Here is a 15,228-nt window from a genome sequence, read left to right on the forward strand (position 1 = left end):
GTGTACAATCAGAGGCTTAACAAACGAATATTTGGGGACACGTTTCCTGACCCTGTGAAAAGCAATGATCACAAGGAGCAACATTTAGGATCTTTCATCCAATACCAAGTGAATGCATGACCTCTCTGCCAATTTAGAGAGGACGTTGTTCCGCATTTTGAGCAGCGGAACTTTGAGTGTTAACTTTGATGAGGTCCAAGGTGGTGATTTATAAAGCGGGTGATGTATGTAGTTTAAAACTGTATTGGCAAAACTGTTCAATTGATGATTGATGATTGAATTGATGATCTTCAGTGTCATTTGGGATAAAATCAAAAAATGTCCATGATTTTGAGGTCACCAAAAACATGTACAAAGAATAATTTCTTCACACACTTACTGATTTGGGCCTTATGGAAAACAAGTCATTTGCCGCACTAATCTATTACTTAAATAGAAGAAACTGTCTAGAAATGCATTCAGTCTGAGTAGGTAATACTTGAACACAATGTTGAGGTTATGATGACTGACGGGAAGAATGGACTTTCAGGCACAAATGTCTTGCTAGGACGGGATTGGAAGAGAACAATCGAAAACGCGCGAAGAAAAGAATGTTCATAACAAATTGAAAATTCAAAGATATTTGACACAAATGCGAACAACACCACAGAGCACGAAAGTGCCGATTACGTTGTAGGGCCTTGATGTAAAGTGCAAGCGAAACCGAAGGTACCGTAGGATGGCAACGGCAATGACACCAGAACAAATAAGACTGCAGTTGAAAAGGACAAAACTGCGAGCTTTGTATCGATATTAAGTAAAATTACAGGGACACACGGGCCTCAGTCGTTTAGGCCCTATCAATAAACATCATTCAAACAGTATCCTACTTCCTTCTTACCTCTAATCGTAGGCTGGCGAAGACACGGAGATTTGTGTGGAGCAGTCAAGAAAATGAATCAACTCGACTCGTCAGTCGAAAGTAAACACACGCGAAATTACAAGACGGGTAAACTACATAGAGGTGGCCATTTTGAAACTTGACAACTCGCGGCCACGGAAGACAGACCCTGGGAAAAATTGGTTTCCAAATATTTCAACTCGACTGTTTCGATAAAATTGCTTGTGGACAGTTTTTCGTTTAGTTTACGAATCTACGTATCAATCGACGCCTTACTTCAGTTCGTGTGATCTAGTGTACTAGCAGACGCTTTGTACAGTCGCGCAATTTTCACAACATCGCTCTTCCTCATCTGACACGTCCTAGATGTGACTGTTTTGTTTTTGTTTGGAAGGCAATTGTAGGTGCCACATTATCTGAAAGAACACAGGTCAAATGTCAATTACCATTGTCCTCTTATGACCAGTGATTTGTGCTATTGTCTTCCCTTATTTATGTAGCCTGCCCTGAAGTTTTGAAGAAGGTAAATCATATGCTTTTTGTGTATCACAGCATGTATCTTAAATACCTCCTCTACGACTTTACCATGTATTATTAATTTTCTCTCATTAATTTTATGTATTTTGACTAAATCTTACTTGGTATTTTCTGCTGATGAAGAAACTTCTTGATGCTTTCAGTTCTGTGTGAGCAATCTCAATCGTAGGTTAGGTTTGATGACAAAGTCATCTTATCATTGTTTGTTTGAGCTATTTAACACTCTTTGATATTTTTCGGCAAGACAATCGGTATTGTCCCTTGTTGTTTGTTTAGGGGAGGGAAGGTTTAAGAAGATTCAACACCCTTAACATCATCACGGCTTTATTGTTCTTATTGTCCTCCTCAGTACATTTATCCACAAATATTGTTGTTTCTACTGCTTCGACCACTTACCGTTTAACTTAAATACAAATATCAGATACAAACAGCTAAATGCCTAAATTTCTGAGGATTTTATTCTTCATTTTAAAGAAATATGTAATATTTGTGGGTACATTTCTAAAACATAAAGCACAAATCTTTTAATCAAGAACATAAATTTCTAAAAGCTACCAGGGTTTTCATTTAATTGTTTTATTTATTTTTTTGTATTTTTTAAAGAATTGCCATAATATAATTTTTTCTGTGGTGAAGGGGCTTGGGATTTACAGAAACATTCCAGTCATTGTCCATATTCTATGCAAGGCCTGTAAGGTCAGATGTAAGATTTATTAGAAAAAAGAAATTGTTGCCGATGTAGGCATTTATGAGTTTGTCATCTTAAATTTCAAAACTTGTGAGGGCTCTTTAGGATTTTCTTTAGTAATCCTAAGCAATCATTTTATTCAGGGTTTGCGCTTGTTGCCTCCGTCGTTGTTGATGCTGTCTCACTTGCAGGTTGAGATTCACGGATGTCTAGGAAAGGCATCCTCTTTTGAAGCTCAAGCCTGAAACATTGGATAGATTTTAATTTAGGTTTAACTTTTCTTTTCTGTTTTTTCTTTCATACAGGATCATGAGTAATCGTCGAGCTCTTGCAAACTGCTCAGCTGTCAACTGCAGCAACAAGTACAAGAAGGGATCAGGAATAATTTTTCATCCGTAAGTGTAACCATCTTCATGCAATTACTGTTACTTCTAATCATGTTTCATAAATTGTGTCAGGAATTTAATTTATTTTTATTCCTTTTTAGATTTCCCTTAGCCAACACTGAGCTCTCTAAAAAATGGGTCATTGCCATGAGAAGGGCAAATTTCACTCCTACCAAAGGGCATTCTCTTTGCTCGGAACATTTTGAAGACAACTGCTATACATCAGCCGCAAATGGAAGAAGAGTTCTGAATGTTAATGCTATCCCTACTAAGTTCAATTTTCCCTTGAAGAGACCCATAAGAGTAACATCAGCTAATAGCACAGCTAGTGCTACAGCACTGGATAAAGGACTAAAGTCAGTGACGGACAAACCACCTGTATTTGCTGCTTCACCCATTGTTCTCAATGGCCAGCTGCAATCTAGTCCAGTTAGAAGAGCCTTCCTGAAAGACCACTGCTACTCGCTGCCTGGACTTCAGAAGCTGAAACGGAAGCTTGATGAAACTGATGGAGATTTAGGAAAGCAGTTATCTCTTGCTGATGTAGAGCAAATACTAATACCAACAGCATCAGACCGTGTTGGAGTAGTACCACCTTCTGCTCCTCGCCATGCAAGTACCAATCCAATTCAAGAACACATTGATGCTTGTGTGATGAAGGCTGTGACACCTTTAGAGCAGCAACTCCAACATATGAAAGCAATTGTCAACGCACTCACATCACAAATCAATAATGCTCCTAAGGTCACTCACAACAGGATGGGTAAAGAGACTTTTGATTGGTACAGCCTCATGCCTGCACAGCCCTCTGGTAGCCTGCCTCAAGATGAACATGAGATACAAGTCTTAGCAACTCGTTTAGCAGTCAATTTCTCTGAACTTCCTGCGGAAGCTGTCACTGAGCAATATCAGATACACTATGTGCTGACTCAGTTTGCAATTTGGCCGACACTGCCACCTGCCCAGCAGTTAGCAACCTACAGAATGGCTCGCATGTTATACACTGCCATCAAAAAAGGGTGGCCAGTGGCAATACAGGATGAGCAAGACTTGGAAGAGGCAGCTGCCATTGAGGAATTAGCTGTGCCCCCTCGGGTTACCACTGGAAAGCGATCCAGCCCAAGAGGTATCTTGATGCCTCAGGGAAGGTCAAGGCGTTAAAAAGAATGCTCCTTTTCGTACATTGATGACTGTGTTACATTTTGAAGTGCCTCTTATAATCAAATAAGTATGATTAATTCTTTCTTAAAATATTCCTCTCTGAATTGAGTCTTAGGTGGGCTTATCCTAGATGAGATTCTTGTTAAATTTGTGGACCATGGTTGTTAAAATATTTCTGATTAAAAAATGAAATGGCAATTGTTTGGAGTCATTTTAGTTAACTTGAAATGGAGATCACATATTTAAACTCTGTTGTACAATTTGTCCTCCATGATCGTATTGGTGTCTACTTAGAGACAAACGAGTCCTTTTTTTGTTTTATTTGTGTCTTTGTGTGTGTGCGTGTGTGTATTTTTGTTGTTGTTATAAGAGGAAGGAGGAGTCAATTGTGTTCCATGGTGACTTATGGATAAGCATGAACTTGAAATTTCTCTGTGAAAAATTGTTCCTTTGTTAGTAAAGTTTGTGTAGTCTGATTGTGTTGCTAATGCATCTGTATCACCTTGAGAGGAGGGTGCCCTCCTCTCAAGGTATCATTAAGTTCCTGAGCTGAAGCTGTTCAGTGTCTCTCACCCTTCCAGTTTGTTCCATTTTATGATGTTTATTCATAGTCATTTGATCTGACAAGTCTGTGTCAATATTTTTTGTCATTTTTATTGACAACTTTTATCTAATGTAAAAATGTGCAATGTCATCTTAAGGTTTCTGTGGCAGTGCATTAGTTACATGAAGATAAAACTCCAGCACACAAAGTAGGTTTTTTTCCCCTTGTAGTTGTATAATGTAGTCATTTTCTTTTGTCTGATTTAAGTATTTTCATGCTACCCTGTAGTCCCCTCTACACTAAGGCAGTTGTGAAAGTAAATTAGTTGCAGGTGTTGTCCAGTATTAGTGTTGTTACAAAATATAATTTTTTACTGCTGAAGGTATTGTTGATATCAGAAAACAAATTGAAATAATACTGAACAGAAGTATACTAATCATCGGGTATAAAAATATTGTAATTTCAGAAGGTGTCCCATAATCATTATATTTTTACATAGAGTAGAGTGATATTTTCAATATTTATGCATATGTTTGATTCAAGTTTTGATTGGTAAGAATATTGTCTTTGTTGATGGGAATCATGAAATTGTAGAAACATGATTTTCAACAATGAGGAGAAGTTGAACCAGTCTAATAATCTTGTGCACAAGACATCCACATGATGCTATCCTTCCATTTCTAGCTAGGAACATGTATATATTTTAGATGATTTTGGAGCACCTCTATTCAATGGAAAATGTTTGTGATGATAGTCATCTTTTGTGATTCTAGTCTTTGAAATGCTTCCATTTGAGTTTTGTTGGTTCATGTGTAGAAAATGGTATAGCACAAATCAATTTCCACTTTACAATGGCTAAAGGGTGAATGAACTATACATGAAGATCATTAATTTTTATATTGAAACTTTGTACTAATGTTTGTATTACAATTTATTTGACTGTGAAATGAACCGTTAGGTTTCACTGTTTTCTATGTGTGGAGTTCTCCGAGATGTTGAAAATATATAAATGATTCTTGTGTTATGTTATGGTAGTGTAACTTTCTTGGCTAGCTTTACATACTCCTGGCAGCTCATTGTCAACCTTTATATTTGATTCAGGAAACATCTTATCTGTATATCTGTGATAACTTGCCTGAACAAAGATAGTAGCCAGAGACGTACCAAATATCCTGCTGAATTTCAGAGGCCTCATATTAAAATAAAACTTAAAAAACTAAAAGTGTGTTGTCATGTGTAATTGAGCAACTGCTGCCTAATGGGGTGAGGGGAATACCGTGCGGATCTCCTGTATCACAATCAGCATTGAATAAGTCAACTTACCTGAATCGAGGATGACTTAAGGCAAACACATAGGGGTCAATACATGCCACCAATTTGCACGTACAGGCCGGAATCATGGTGATGCCAGGAGTGAGGAGCGCTCTAAAATCAAATAGCACATCACAACTCCCAATTTTTCATTCTTAATTAAGAAACGAAGGAAATGTTTTTTCGAAATTGGCACAGTGAACACACTGTGTACCGTTGCATTGAATATGGATTGAACATATGTACTGGTGAGATATCATACTTGTTTCCAAAAGCACCGGTCAGGGCGACGGCTGCGTATGGCGTCCAAGAGAGCACGAACAAGAAGCAGAGGGAGATGGCCATCTTGGCGATGCGAATTTCAGTCGATTCCTGGTTCTTGTCCGCGTTGGATCGCAGTGACTCCACGTTCATTTTCTTCGCCTGTAATCAAACGCCCCACCGCACTTTCTATCGTTCGTAGGATAGATATTTCTACTTGGTCCACATTCTTTCCACCTGGGAAAGGAAATAAATCGTGCACGCCTGCAGCAACGGAGTAAGTTCTCTAAAGGGCCCAGCCACTCGCCCCACAGTTTCTATGAGTTTAATTTACCGCACAACACGTTGTCTCTCGAACCCCTTTTACCTGGGCCTTGAGGGCCTTCTCGTGGGCAACGACGTGGCTGACGATCTGGGAGTAGAAGTAGATGATGAAGGACATCGGCACACAGTAGCAGACGCTGAACATGACCGCCACGAACACTCGAATGTGGGTGGTGTCCGTCAGGTAGTCGAAGGTGCAGCTGGTGAGGAAGCCCTCTGCAAGCAGCGAGCACCCGACAGTTAGTTCGGCAGCCTTCCAGAAAATCTGCCGCCACACTGGCCACACACGCCCTGCCTTGGAGCACTCTAGAGACAGCGCACCTGGCACGAAGCGGCCCCAGACCTCGAGGGCGGGGAACAGGGCCCAGGGCGACACCCACATCCAGATGAGCACCACGATCATGATGGCCTTCCCCCGCGTCATCTTGCTGCCGAAGGGCTTGGCGATGGTCCTGGAAGAGGCAGAGCGGGGTAGGGGCATTCGGGCCAGCGACACCCCCGAGCCAGGCTCGGCCAGGCTCATCGGGACTTCCCCGCTGGAGGGCGGCACTCACATGTATCTGTCGTAGGCGATGGCCGCGTTGGTGGCGCCGGCCCCGATGCCCGAGAACGAGCCCATGAGCCCAAACACGAGGCAGCCCATGGGCCCGCTCGCGTAGCCCAGGTTGAACGAGTTGTAGATGAAGATAGGCGTCTTCAACATCATCACGAAGTCGCACAGCGCTAGGTTCACGACGAAGATGTTGGACGGCGTCCGCAGATTCTTCGACCTGAGTGGCAAGGGGCGCGAGGTGGGACACAGTGAGTGGCCACGTCTTGGACCAATGTCTGCGGGATGCCGCGGGACATCCTCCGCGAGCACTCACGTGAGGAAGATGTAGATGACGATTCCGTTGCCCAGCACGGAGAAGAAAAAGAAAAAGCAGTACAGCAGCCCCAGGCCGTAGTTGACGAGGGGGTCGGGCTCCGGGTACCCCAGCCAGTGCGTTGGGACGTGCGGCAGGATTTCTGGGGGGATGTTCCATCCGAGCATGCGGACCTCTGACGGCCCGGACACCCCGGACACCCTGGAAGCAGGAGAAAGGGGCCGGTTGTTGTCTAGCGTCCACAGTCCGTGGCCCGGAACACAGGGGACTCGTTTCTTGGACTCGCGACTCACCTGGCCTCGGCCACGGGCTGCCACGCCGAGGCGTTGGAACAGTGCGCGCTTTCGGGGCTCTCCATGGCGACTAGTCTACGATCTAAAGAGCTCGCTGCTCCCCGCGCCGCCACTTTTATAACTTCGGGGGGTGGCCGCGCCAGCAGTGCCAGCTAGCGCGCCGTGCCTGGCCGCCCGGCCGCGCCCCGAGTCCCAGGGCAGCCAGGGCAGCCCCGCGGCCCTGCAGCCCTGCAGCCCTGCTCGGCCTGATCCACGATAAGCCGGCGGGCGGCGCGGGGCGAAACAGGGCCGGACACCATACCGACTCAATTCGATTATGATTTGTGGCGTTTGGGGGAGGGGGACTACCCTCATCACTAGCACCAGAAAAAGGGGTGACCTTTTAATAAGAACAATACGAACGCAAATCGCCCGACCAGCTACTCCACCCAATCCTAAAGCGGCCCGCTGTCAAAGTGTAAGTCAAACTAGCCACAGCAGGTAGGCTGGAGGGGAAGGGGGTCCACGTCGAAGGACGACCACGGAGAGCCCCCTCCCCTCACTCCCCCGCCACGGCCTGCAAACGCGGAGGGAAGTGCCACACCATCTCGCCTCGCGGGGGTGCTCGCTTGCGGCGGGGCGTGTCGGGTGCCCGCCCCGTGTTGTACAGCACGATTAATATGACTGGTACAAGCACCTCGGCAGCGATCGGGAACATGATATCTAGGTCAGGGAGCCTTGTTCAGAAACATATGCATAGTAAGCCACAGTCTGGCGGACACGTGGGGTTTCCTCCCTCCCCTCCCCCATTCTGGTTCTATCCAACAGATGAACCACCCCCTCGATGCCCCATCCACACGGGGTGAGAGAGTGGCGGAAAATATTTTCTCCGATTGCTCTGACTGCAGCCAGCCACGCCTCTTCCACCCCGCCCCGACGGCCCCGACGCGGAGCGGAGCGAGCGGAGCACTGCAGTCATAGCAGCCGAAGAAGTGCTGCGCTTGGCGGCGGTGTCCACGTAGCAAGCACAGGCTAATCGTCGGCCTGATAACGCCTTGCTCGCTGAGGTGGGGGATGCTGCTGTACTCATCGCGGCCTGCGTGGCGCTATGGCGCTGCCCCGGCGCCACCGCTCATGTCGCTACGGACGGAAGGCGCCTGGGCCGCTCGGCCTGGGCGCAGGGCTGCCCGTCCGTGGGACTTCCCCCGTCGCAGCGCGGCCACCCTGCTCGGCCCTGCTCGGCCCCGGCGGAGTGGCAGCGGCCGAGGGCGGTCCGCCCCGCCCTGCCCTGCCCCGCTGGATTGACCTCGTTTCGCACCTCGGCGTGCGCGGTGCGCGTGGGTCCGCGGTGCGTGGCGGCGCGGCGCGGTGGCCCTTCCCTGGCGCCGCCGCTCCGAACGCCTCGTTTCCGCCAGGGCTGCCAACGCCGCCGCGCCGCAGGGGGCGTCCGCAGCGTCCGCAGCGGCGTCGCCCGCGGCACCTTGTTGCGACGCGACACCTCTGAACGGTCGCGGCGACGCCCCAACGTCGCGTTTGAACGGCCGCGAGCTGGCCGGGTGCCTTCTGCGGCCACGCGCAGAGTCGCCAAGTGCTCGACAACCGCGTGGCGGTGGCAGCGGCCCGCCCGCTCGGCCAGCAACTTCCACGTCTTCACGTCGACGGTGACGTCTACGGCCGCCGCCACCGCTGCCGCTGCAGCAGCACTGGCCAGTCCAGCCGGGCGCCCGCTAACCCTCCGCTCTGCTCTTTCACATCGGGAGGTCGTCTGTCACAGTGCGCGTGTCTTGCGTCGCCGGGTTTTCTTCGGCTGCAACGAAAATGCAGAAACTTTTACTTTTGGTGTTGCTGGTTTTACCGGCCGTCCTTTTTACAGTGAACGGAGGTAAGATTTGTTCCTGCAGTGGAGAAACACTTGGGTGCCGGGTGCGTTACTGAGCCCGGAGGGCCTCGTAGTCGTGACCAAAATACGTGGCATATGTAGACTTGTTTACGTATGGTGTTTTCCAGTTTTGAATTGATCCTCCTCGATGCTTTATTGATTTAAATTTAACCACTGTCCCCATACCTAAATTTGTCTCGCCTGAATTTTGAAATAAATTTGATTCAAGAGTTTGCCAGATGTTGAGCTCCACTTTTGCATTACTCCTCTACAAAAGTTCTTAATAATTACACTAATTAGTAAATAAGAATTTTGAAGCACCACTTTGTATCAGTTAGATTTATTTCCTTACTTTATTTACTGAAGGTTCTTTCATAAATAGTTGGTATACACCATGTCCATGAATATAGGTTATCTCTGATGAATTTTGGTTTCTCTGTGGAATAGTACTGCAAGAATTCTAAACTTCACAATAAACTCGGCCACTTTAACTAATATTCAGTGCAGCATTTAAGAAAATAACCTTGCGAGCTATTGTGTTAATAATGCAGAACGGTAACTGTTACCGAGTGTGTCTCACCTGTCGTTTCTTTTCCAGGTAACAAATTTGTTGCTTTCGCTCAAGATGATGATGAAGAATTAGTTGATGTTGAGGAGGCTGATACTGCTGTCAAGGATGAGGGGCCCACTGAAGGAGAAGATGAGACAGGGCTGAAAGCGTCGCCAGATGCAGACACGACGATATTGTTTGTGAATCCAGTAACTGTCCCTGGTGCTCCACTAGGTACGTATGATGTAACTTCATCAGCTCTTTAGTCTGTTTCCCTTCTACCTTGAGCTTCTCGTTTTGATAGAATGGTTCAGAAATATTTTTGTTTCATGGATGTTTCAAAGATTTTAATATCTTACAAGGCTCTCTTTTCTTTATTCCAGTACGGCAGTAGGATTTTTATAATTTTCTATGCATTAATGGGTTTTTTAAATAATGCTAACTTTTGTTTGATTTTATTTTTCAGATCTTCCTGCTGGTAAAATTGCTGAGTTTGTTATTGGTTTCCATAACAAAGGCAAGCAAGACATGGTTCTGGAGATGCTTGATGCATCTTTCAGGTATGCCATGGACTACAACTTTTACATGCAGAACTTCTCCACCATTACATACCAGCAGACCGTCAAGCCCGCACAGGAAGCTTCAATCATGTACTCTTTCATCCCAGCTGAATCCTTTGCGGGACGTCCTTTTGGATTCACTGTCAACCTCCACTACAAAGATGCTGTAAGTCTATTCTTGCTGCTAATTTTCTCTCACTTCTATGCAGCATTTAATAATGCAAGACATGTTTCGACTTACTGTTCCCTGATGTTCTTCACAGAATGGTTTAGTCTTCCGTGAGGCCGTGTTCAATGAAACTGTGAATGTCATTGAGATTGAGGAAGGTTTGGATGGAGAAACTTTCTTCTTGTATGTCTTCCTGGCTGCATGTGTAGTCCTTCTCCTTGTTGTCGGACAGCAGTTCTTGTACTCTGTTGGCCGCTCCTCGCGCGGCGGCCGCAGCCGCAAGGCCTTTGAGACTGGCACTGACAACAAAAATGATGTTGACTATGACTGGCTTCCTCAGGAGACTCTCAACAGCATAAGTAAGTAGATTGCAATCCAAACCATGCTTCTATGTAAAAATTAACTTTTTACTACGGTTTAAGTATTTACTAAACTTTGGTTATTTTTACAGAGAATTCATCTCCCAAGACACCTAAATTGAGCCCCAGATCACAGAAGCAGAGCCCAAAGCTGAGGAAGACCAAGCGTTCTGCCGGTGAAGATTGAGAATCCTGTGATATCAGTGTTAAAAATTCTGCCACAGCTCATGGACTACATGAAGACTCATCTCCTGTGGCTTTGCAGTAAATCAGATATCATGGTCCCAGACCACATTATTTATGACAGACTGAACTTACTTGACAGAACAGTTGATTATACACGATTCCATACTGTGCATAAAGTTAATCCAAGCTCATTTTTGATGCACAAATCTAAAATATTTTTTAAAAATCATATGTTGTGTCATTTCTTTTGTATTAACTTATGTTATTTTTTATGTTGACTGAAAATGCTATTGAAACTTGGAGGAGAAAAAAAAAAGGGAAAAACAGCCCCACATAGGGCAAGGTTGTGCAGAATTTTGTTTTGCAACTTAGCTTAATGACTGTGACCACATGCCTAAATTTATGAACTTAATTTAAGTTACAATATAATAATACCTTTGATGAAATGTTCTTGCTGAATGGTACACTGGCAATGTAATTTGTCTTTAATTTGTTATTTTGTAATAAATTAAGTCAAGAAATATTGCATTAAAACTTTTGGCTGTGTAGAAGTGTACTATCAGCAGAGTTCTCTTGATTCTACTCAAGCAGTGTTCATAATTTTATGAATTTGACATTTCTTTACATGTGTGAGTGAGTTTAGTGAAAATGTGTGCAATATGTTTGTCCTTCTTGTATCAGTATGTTTTAAATGAGCCTTGTTAGATCTCAGTTGTTGAGAGCTAATCACTAGAGTGGTTAAGCTTATTTTCTGTTTTATTAAGTGTTTCTGATGTAATATATTTATTATAATATACATATGTATATTGAGATTTGAGATAAATGAAGAGTGATAGTGTTCAAAAAGCACTCTACCAGGGATACTGATTTCATTCAACCACATTTTAGCATTCAATTTTGCTTTTTTTTGTGGTGGGCGTTTCAATCTTGTTCAAAGCCCTCAGTGTTTCAAGGTAGAGACTAAATCTCTTCATTTGACACTGAATGTCCTCTGTGAGGAACTGTGACCAGTTTTCTGTTACTCGGCAGGCTCCTTTCTGTTTCATAAACTGAACAATGAATGTGATGATATAAGTTCATTCTATTTTAAGAACAGTCTTAATGAAAACTGTTCAATAGCACATAAGTCTAAGTTGCAAAATGAGATTTGTGGGCTTGAAAACTATGGATTGTGTAAACTGTTTGTGGAGGAAGACAAATAAAGTCCTATGAGACAAACAATTAATTTGGATTGATCACTGAGCCCGCCCTCTAAATTTACCTGCACCTCTTTTGGTCAAAAAATGCCGGTATGGTCAAACTACTGTCAAGAGGTAAAGGACAGCAGTACAAACAAGTATCAAACATTTGGGTTACAATTGACATGTTAGAGAAAAGAACAAAATCCTTCAAAGGACAGCAATTTCTGGCAAACGAATGATCCCACTACCCTACCCACACCCACTCGATAGGGTATGCCATCCGCGATAGACGGGCGAACTGAGGTAAAGAGACAAGACATGAAGGCTAAATGGTATGCAAAAGGCGAGGATGGTTTATTGATGCAGCGCGCGATATCACAGTCGGGAGGCGGACGAATCAGAAGCGGCGGAAGCCCTGGAACGGCTGGAAGGCCTGGGGCTGCGGCCGCTGGAAGGCCTGGAAGCCTTGGAAGGCGGGGGCGGCGCGCTGCTGGAGGGGCTGGAAGCTGTCGCTGCTCGAGGTGGCCGAGCTGCGCGCGATGAGCTGCAGGGACTGCTGGATGGCCTCGGGGACGGGCGGCGGCTGCGGCAGGTGGGCGCCGGACGCGCGGTAGCCATTCTCGTCGGCCACGTAGGACACGGTGTAGACCTGGCCGTCGGGGCCCGTGTACGAGTACTGGCCGGTGACGGCGGTGGCGGGGCCGTCCGCGCCGTCCGCGTCCCTGGAGCTGGAGCGCACCGGAGTGCCGCGGGCCTCGGAGCTGATGCCGTCCTCGGTCTGGTAGGCGTACTGGAACTGGCCGTCGGGGCTCACGTCGCTGCTCAGGCGCAGGATCTGCGGGTAGCGCTGCTGGGCCGACGCGCACGACAGCGCCGCCAGCACCGCCAGCACCGCCAGGCAGACGGACAGCACCTGGGGGACACGCGAACATGGAGAGGAGTCGTCACATTAGGGGCGCTGGAAAAGCGATCCTGGAGTCCAGAGGCCAGGTAGACCACCGTCTCCACACCGGAGCGTTGCGGCTCAGGGGGGAGAGGGGAAGTCAGCGCTTTCTCACCTGAGAGTTCATGTTGAGGATGTGTGAACGGGAGGCCTCGAAGCACCGGACTGTGCCGGCCGCCGCACGCCCCTGCCTTTTATGCCGACCTCCCTCGCGACCTGCTCCGGTCCAGCGCGCCCGCCGCGCAGCTCCCCCCCCCCAAAATCCATTGTGAGGATGAAAGGAAGAGGGAGCCGCAAAACACCGGACAGGCCACCGGACCGAAGTGCATCTGACACTGACCCGAGGCAGGGTCCCCGGCAAGGGCCGCCGGCCGGCCCGTCGCCCCTCGCCTCGCGGCCGGTACGGACGAGGACGAGGACGAGCATCGGGCCGGCACACTGCAGACTGCAGTCGCCCTTGTCCCTGCCTGCCCCTGTCCGGCCTGGCGCGGCTTGTTACTGGTGGAGAGAGCAGGGCCGTTGGGTACTTGCCGGGCGCGTGACAGGCGCGTGACAGGTACCACCCTCGAGTCTCTTTGCAGGGGCGCGCACCGCGGTGCGGCCGGCATGCCTGTGCACTGTTCAACACTCTAGAGAGGCAGCGCCGAGCAGCTCGCCGTCCTTGTTCCTCTTCTGCTTATCGGCGCGAGCATCGCCGCACCGCCGCATCGTCACCTCCTCGCCTGGATGTCACTGGATTGACGGGGCGACAGTCGAACTGCAGGGCTGCGTGTGCGTCGCGGCCCGGGGACTGGCCAGGGACCAGGGAAGGCCCTGGTGGTGACTCGGACACTCGGACGCGGCCCGCAGAACAACGACAAAATGCCAAGGCGACCGGACCGGCATCGGCATGGCCGCGGTGCTGAGCCGCTGGGCGACGCGATGCGACGCGATCCCCAAAATGAAAAAAGCGGACCGGGCCTGTGTTGGGTCGGCACGGCGGCACGGCGGCACGGTCCCGTCTCTCATCCTCGCCGGGTTGGGCTGCCCTCGGTGCCCTCCGCGTCGACCCCCGCAGCACCTGCCTTGCAGCCTTCGAGGCCTACTACCACCGCCTTTTGATGGGAAGTCCAATTTCATAGCTGTGCGAGGCTGCATCTTTAGTCGAGGGAGGGGGAGGCAAACGTTGGTCCGTGCGTGTGACAAGACACTGGGCAGATCGGATGACCCCGGACCGCTGGTTCCCTCCTCCCCTCCCGGCACCGGGCGCGCCGGGCCGGTCCCGAAATGCAGCTCCGAAACGGATCGGTCCACCTCGCGTCCCGTCGAGGCGTTTCGGTTTTGGTATAAAACGGAGACGACCAGTTGGGCGGCACACTCCTCGTCCATCACCGGCAGCCACTACACCGCTACCACCACCGCCATGAACACCAAGGTACGACTCGGACTCGGGGGGCCGTTCGCTAAAAACTATAGTATTACCGTAGTTTTGCCAAAAGTTCGCTGTTTTGTGGTTGCAATGTGACATGCTGACGGCTTGCTGTCCCCCAGGTGCTGTCCGTCTGCCTGGCGGTGCTGGCGGCGCTGTCGTGCGCGTCGGCCCAGCAGCGCTACCCGCAGATCCTGCGCCTGAGCAGCGACGTGAGCCCCGACGGCCAGTTCCAGTACGCCTACCAGACCGAGGACGGCATCAGCTCCGAGGCCCGCGGCACTCCGGTGCGCTCCAGCTCCAGGGACGCGGACGGCGCGGACGGCCCCGCCACCGCCGTCACCGGCCAGTACTCGTACACGGGCCCCGACGGCCAGGTCTACACCGTGTCCTACGTGGCCGACGAGAACGGCTACCGCGCGTCCGGCGCCCACCTGCCGCAGCCGCCGCCCGTCCCCGAGGCCATCCAGCAGTCCCTGCAGCTCATCGCGCGCAGCTCGGCCAGCTCGGCCACCTCGAGCAGCGACAGCTTCCAGCCCCTCCAGCAGCGCGCCGCCCCCGCCGCCCCCGCCTTCCAAGGCTTCCAGGCCTTCCAGCGGCCGCAGCCCCAGGCCTTCCAGCCGTTCCAGGGCTTCCGCCGCTTCTGATTCGTCCGCCTCCCGACTGTGATATCGCGCGCTGCACCAATAAACCATCCTCAACCACCATTACGTGCTTGTCCAAATTCCATTCACCTTCTCGTCACCGTTGAGAGCCGCTGGGC

At 48.8% G+C, this 15,228-nt stretch overlaps 5 protein-coding genes across 6 annotated transcripts; 3 read left to right on the forward strand and 2 right to left on the reverse strand.

Moving 5' to 3' along the window:
- Positions 1 to 867: 867 nt before the first annotated feature.
- LOC117650421 lies at positions 868 to 5,225 on the forward strand. Its single transcript, XM_034393845.1, has 3 exons — positions 868 to 1,403; positions 2,411 to 2,500; positions 2,593 to 5,225. The coding sequence occupies exons 2-3, from the start codon at positions 2,415 to 2,417 to the stop codon at positions 3,650 to 3,652; spliced, it is 1,146 nt and encodes a 381-aa protein (XP_034249736.1). The 5' UTR covers positions 868 to 1,403; positions 2,411 to 2,414; the 3' UTR covers positions 3,653 to 5,225.
- LOC117650420 (opsin, ultraviolet-sensitive) lies at positions 1,725 to 7,397 on the reverse strand. Of its 2 annotated transcripts, XM_034393844.1 has the most exons (9): positions 7,252 to 7,397; positions 6,959 to 7,159; positions 6,767 to 6,862; positions 6,647 to 6,706; positions 6,414 to 6,544; positions 6,136 to 6,308; positions 5,770 to 5,930; positions 5,520 to 5,621; positions 1,725 to 2,346 (listed from the first exon to the last, which is right to left on the reverse strand). In XM_034393844.1, the coding sequence occupies exons 1-9, from the start codon at positions 7,314 to 7,316 to the stop codon at positions 2,241 to 2,243; spliced, it is 1,095 nt and encodes a 364-aa protein (XP_034249735.1). In that variant the 5' UTR covers positions 7,317 to 7,397; the 3' UTR covers positions 1,725 to 2,240. The 2 variants fall into 2 exon arrangements, with proteins under 2 accessions (XP_034249735.1, XP_034249734.1); XM_034393843.1 differs by having other exon boundaries at positions 6,647 to 6,862; positions 7,252 to 7,316.
- A 1,534-nt stretch (positions 7,398 to 8,931) lies between these two features.
- Positions 8,932 to 12,154, forward strand: LOC117650422 (translocon-associated protein subunit alpha). Its single transcript, XM_034393846.1, has 5 exons — positions 8,932 to 9,112; positions 9,708 to 9,893; positions 10,126 to 10,385; positions 10,483 to 10,747; positions 10,840 to 12,154. Exons 1-5 carry the CDS (start codon positions 9,049 to 9,051, stop codon positions 10,932 to 10,934), a joined length of 870 nt encoding a protein of 289 aa, XP_034249737.1. The 5' UTR covers positions 8,932 to 9,048; the 3' UTR covers positions 10,935 to 12,154.
- On the reverse strand, positions 11,671 to 13,237 carry LOC117650426 (endocuticle structural glycoprotein SgAbd-2-like). Its single transcript, XM_034393849.1, has 2 exons — positions 13,173 to 13,237; positions 11,671 to 13,027 (listed from the first exon to the last, which is right to left on the reverse strand). Exons 1-2 carry the CDS (start codon positions 13,182 to 13,184, stop codon positions 12,512 to 12,514), a joined length of 528 nt encoding a protein of 175 aa, XP_034249740.1. The 5' UTR covers positions 13,185 to 13,237; the 3' UTR covers positions 11,671 to 12,511.
- Positions 13,238 to 14,057: 820 nt separating this feature from the next.
- LOC117650425 (endocuticle structural glycoprotein SgAbd-2-like) lies at positions 14,058 to 15,172 on the forward strand. The gene is made up of 2 exons (XM_034393848.1): positions 14,058 to 14,471; positions 14,588 to 15,172. Exons 1-2 carry the CDS (start codon positions 14,460 to 14,462, stop codon positions 15,110 to 15,112), a joined length of 537 nt encoding a protein of 178 aa, XP_034249739.1. The 5' UTR covers positions 14,058 to 14,459; the 3' UTR covers positions 15,113 to 15,172.
- The last annotated feature ends 56 nt before the right edge of the window (positions 15,173 to 15,228 follow it).

The sequence above is a fragment of the Thrips palmi genome, unplaced genomic scaffold (assembly GCF_012932325.1).
Source record: "Thrips palmi isolate BJ-2018 unplaced genomic scaffold, TpBJ-2018v1 HiC_scaffold_5, whole genome shotgun sequence".
Classification (NCBI taxonomy): domain Eukaryota; kingdom Metazoa; phylum Arthropoda; class Insecta; order Thysanoptera; family Thripidae; genus Thrips; species Thrips palmi.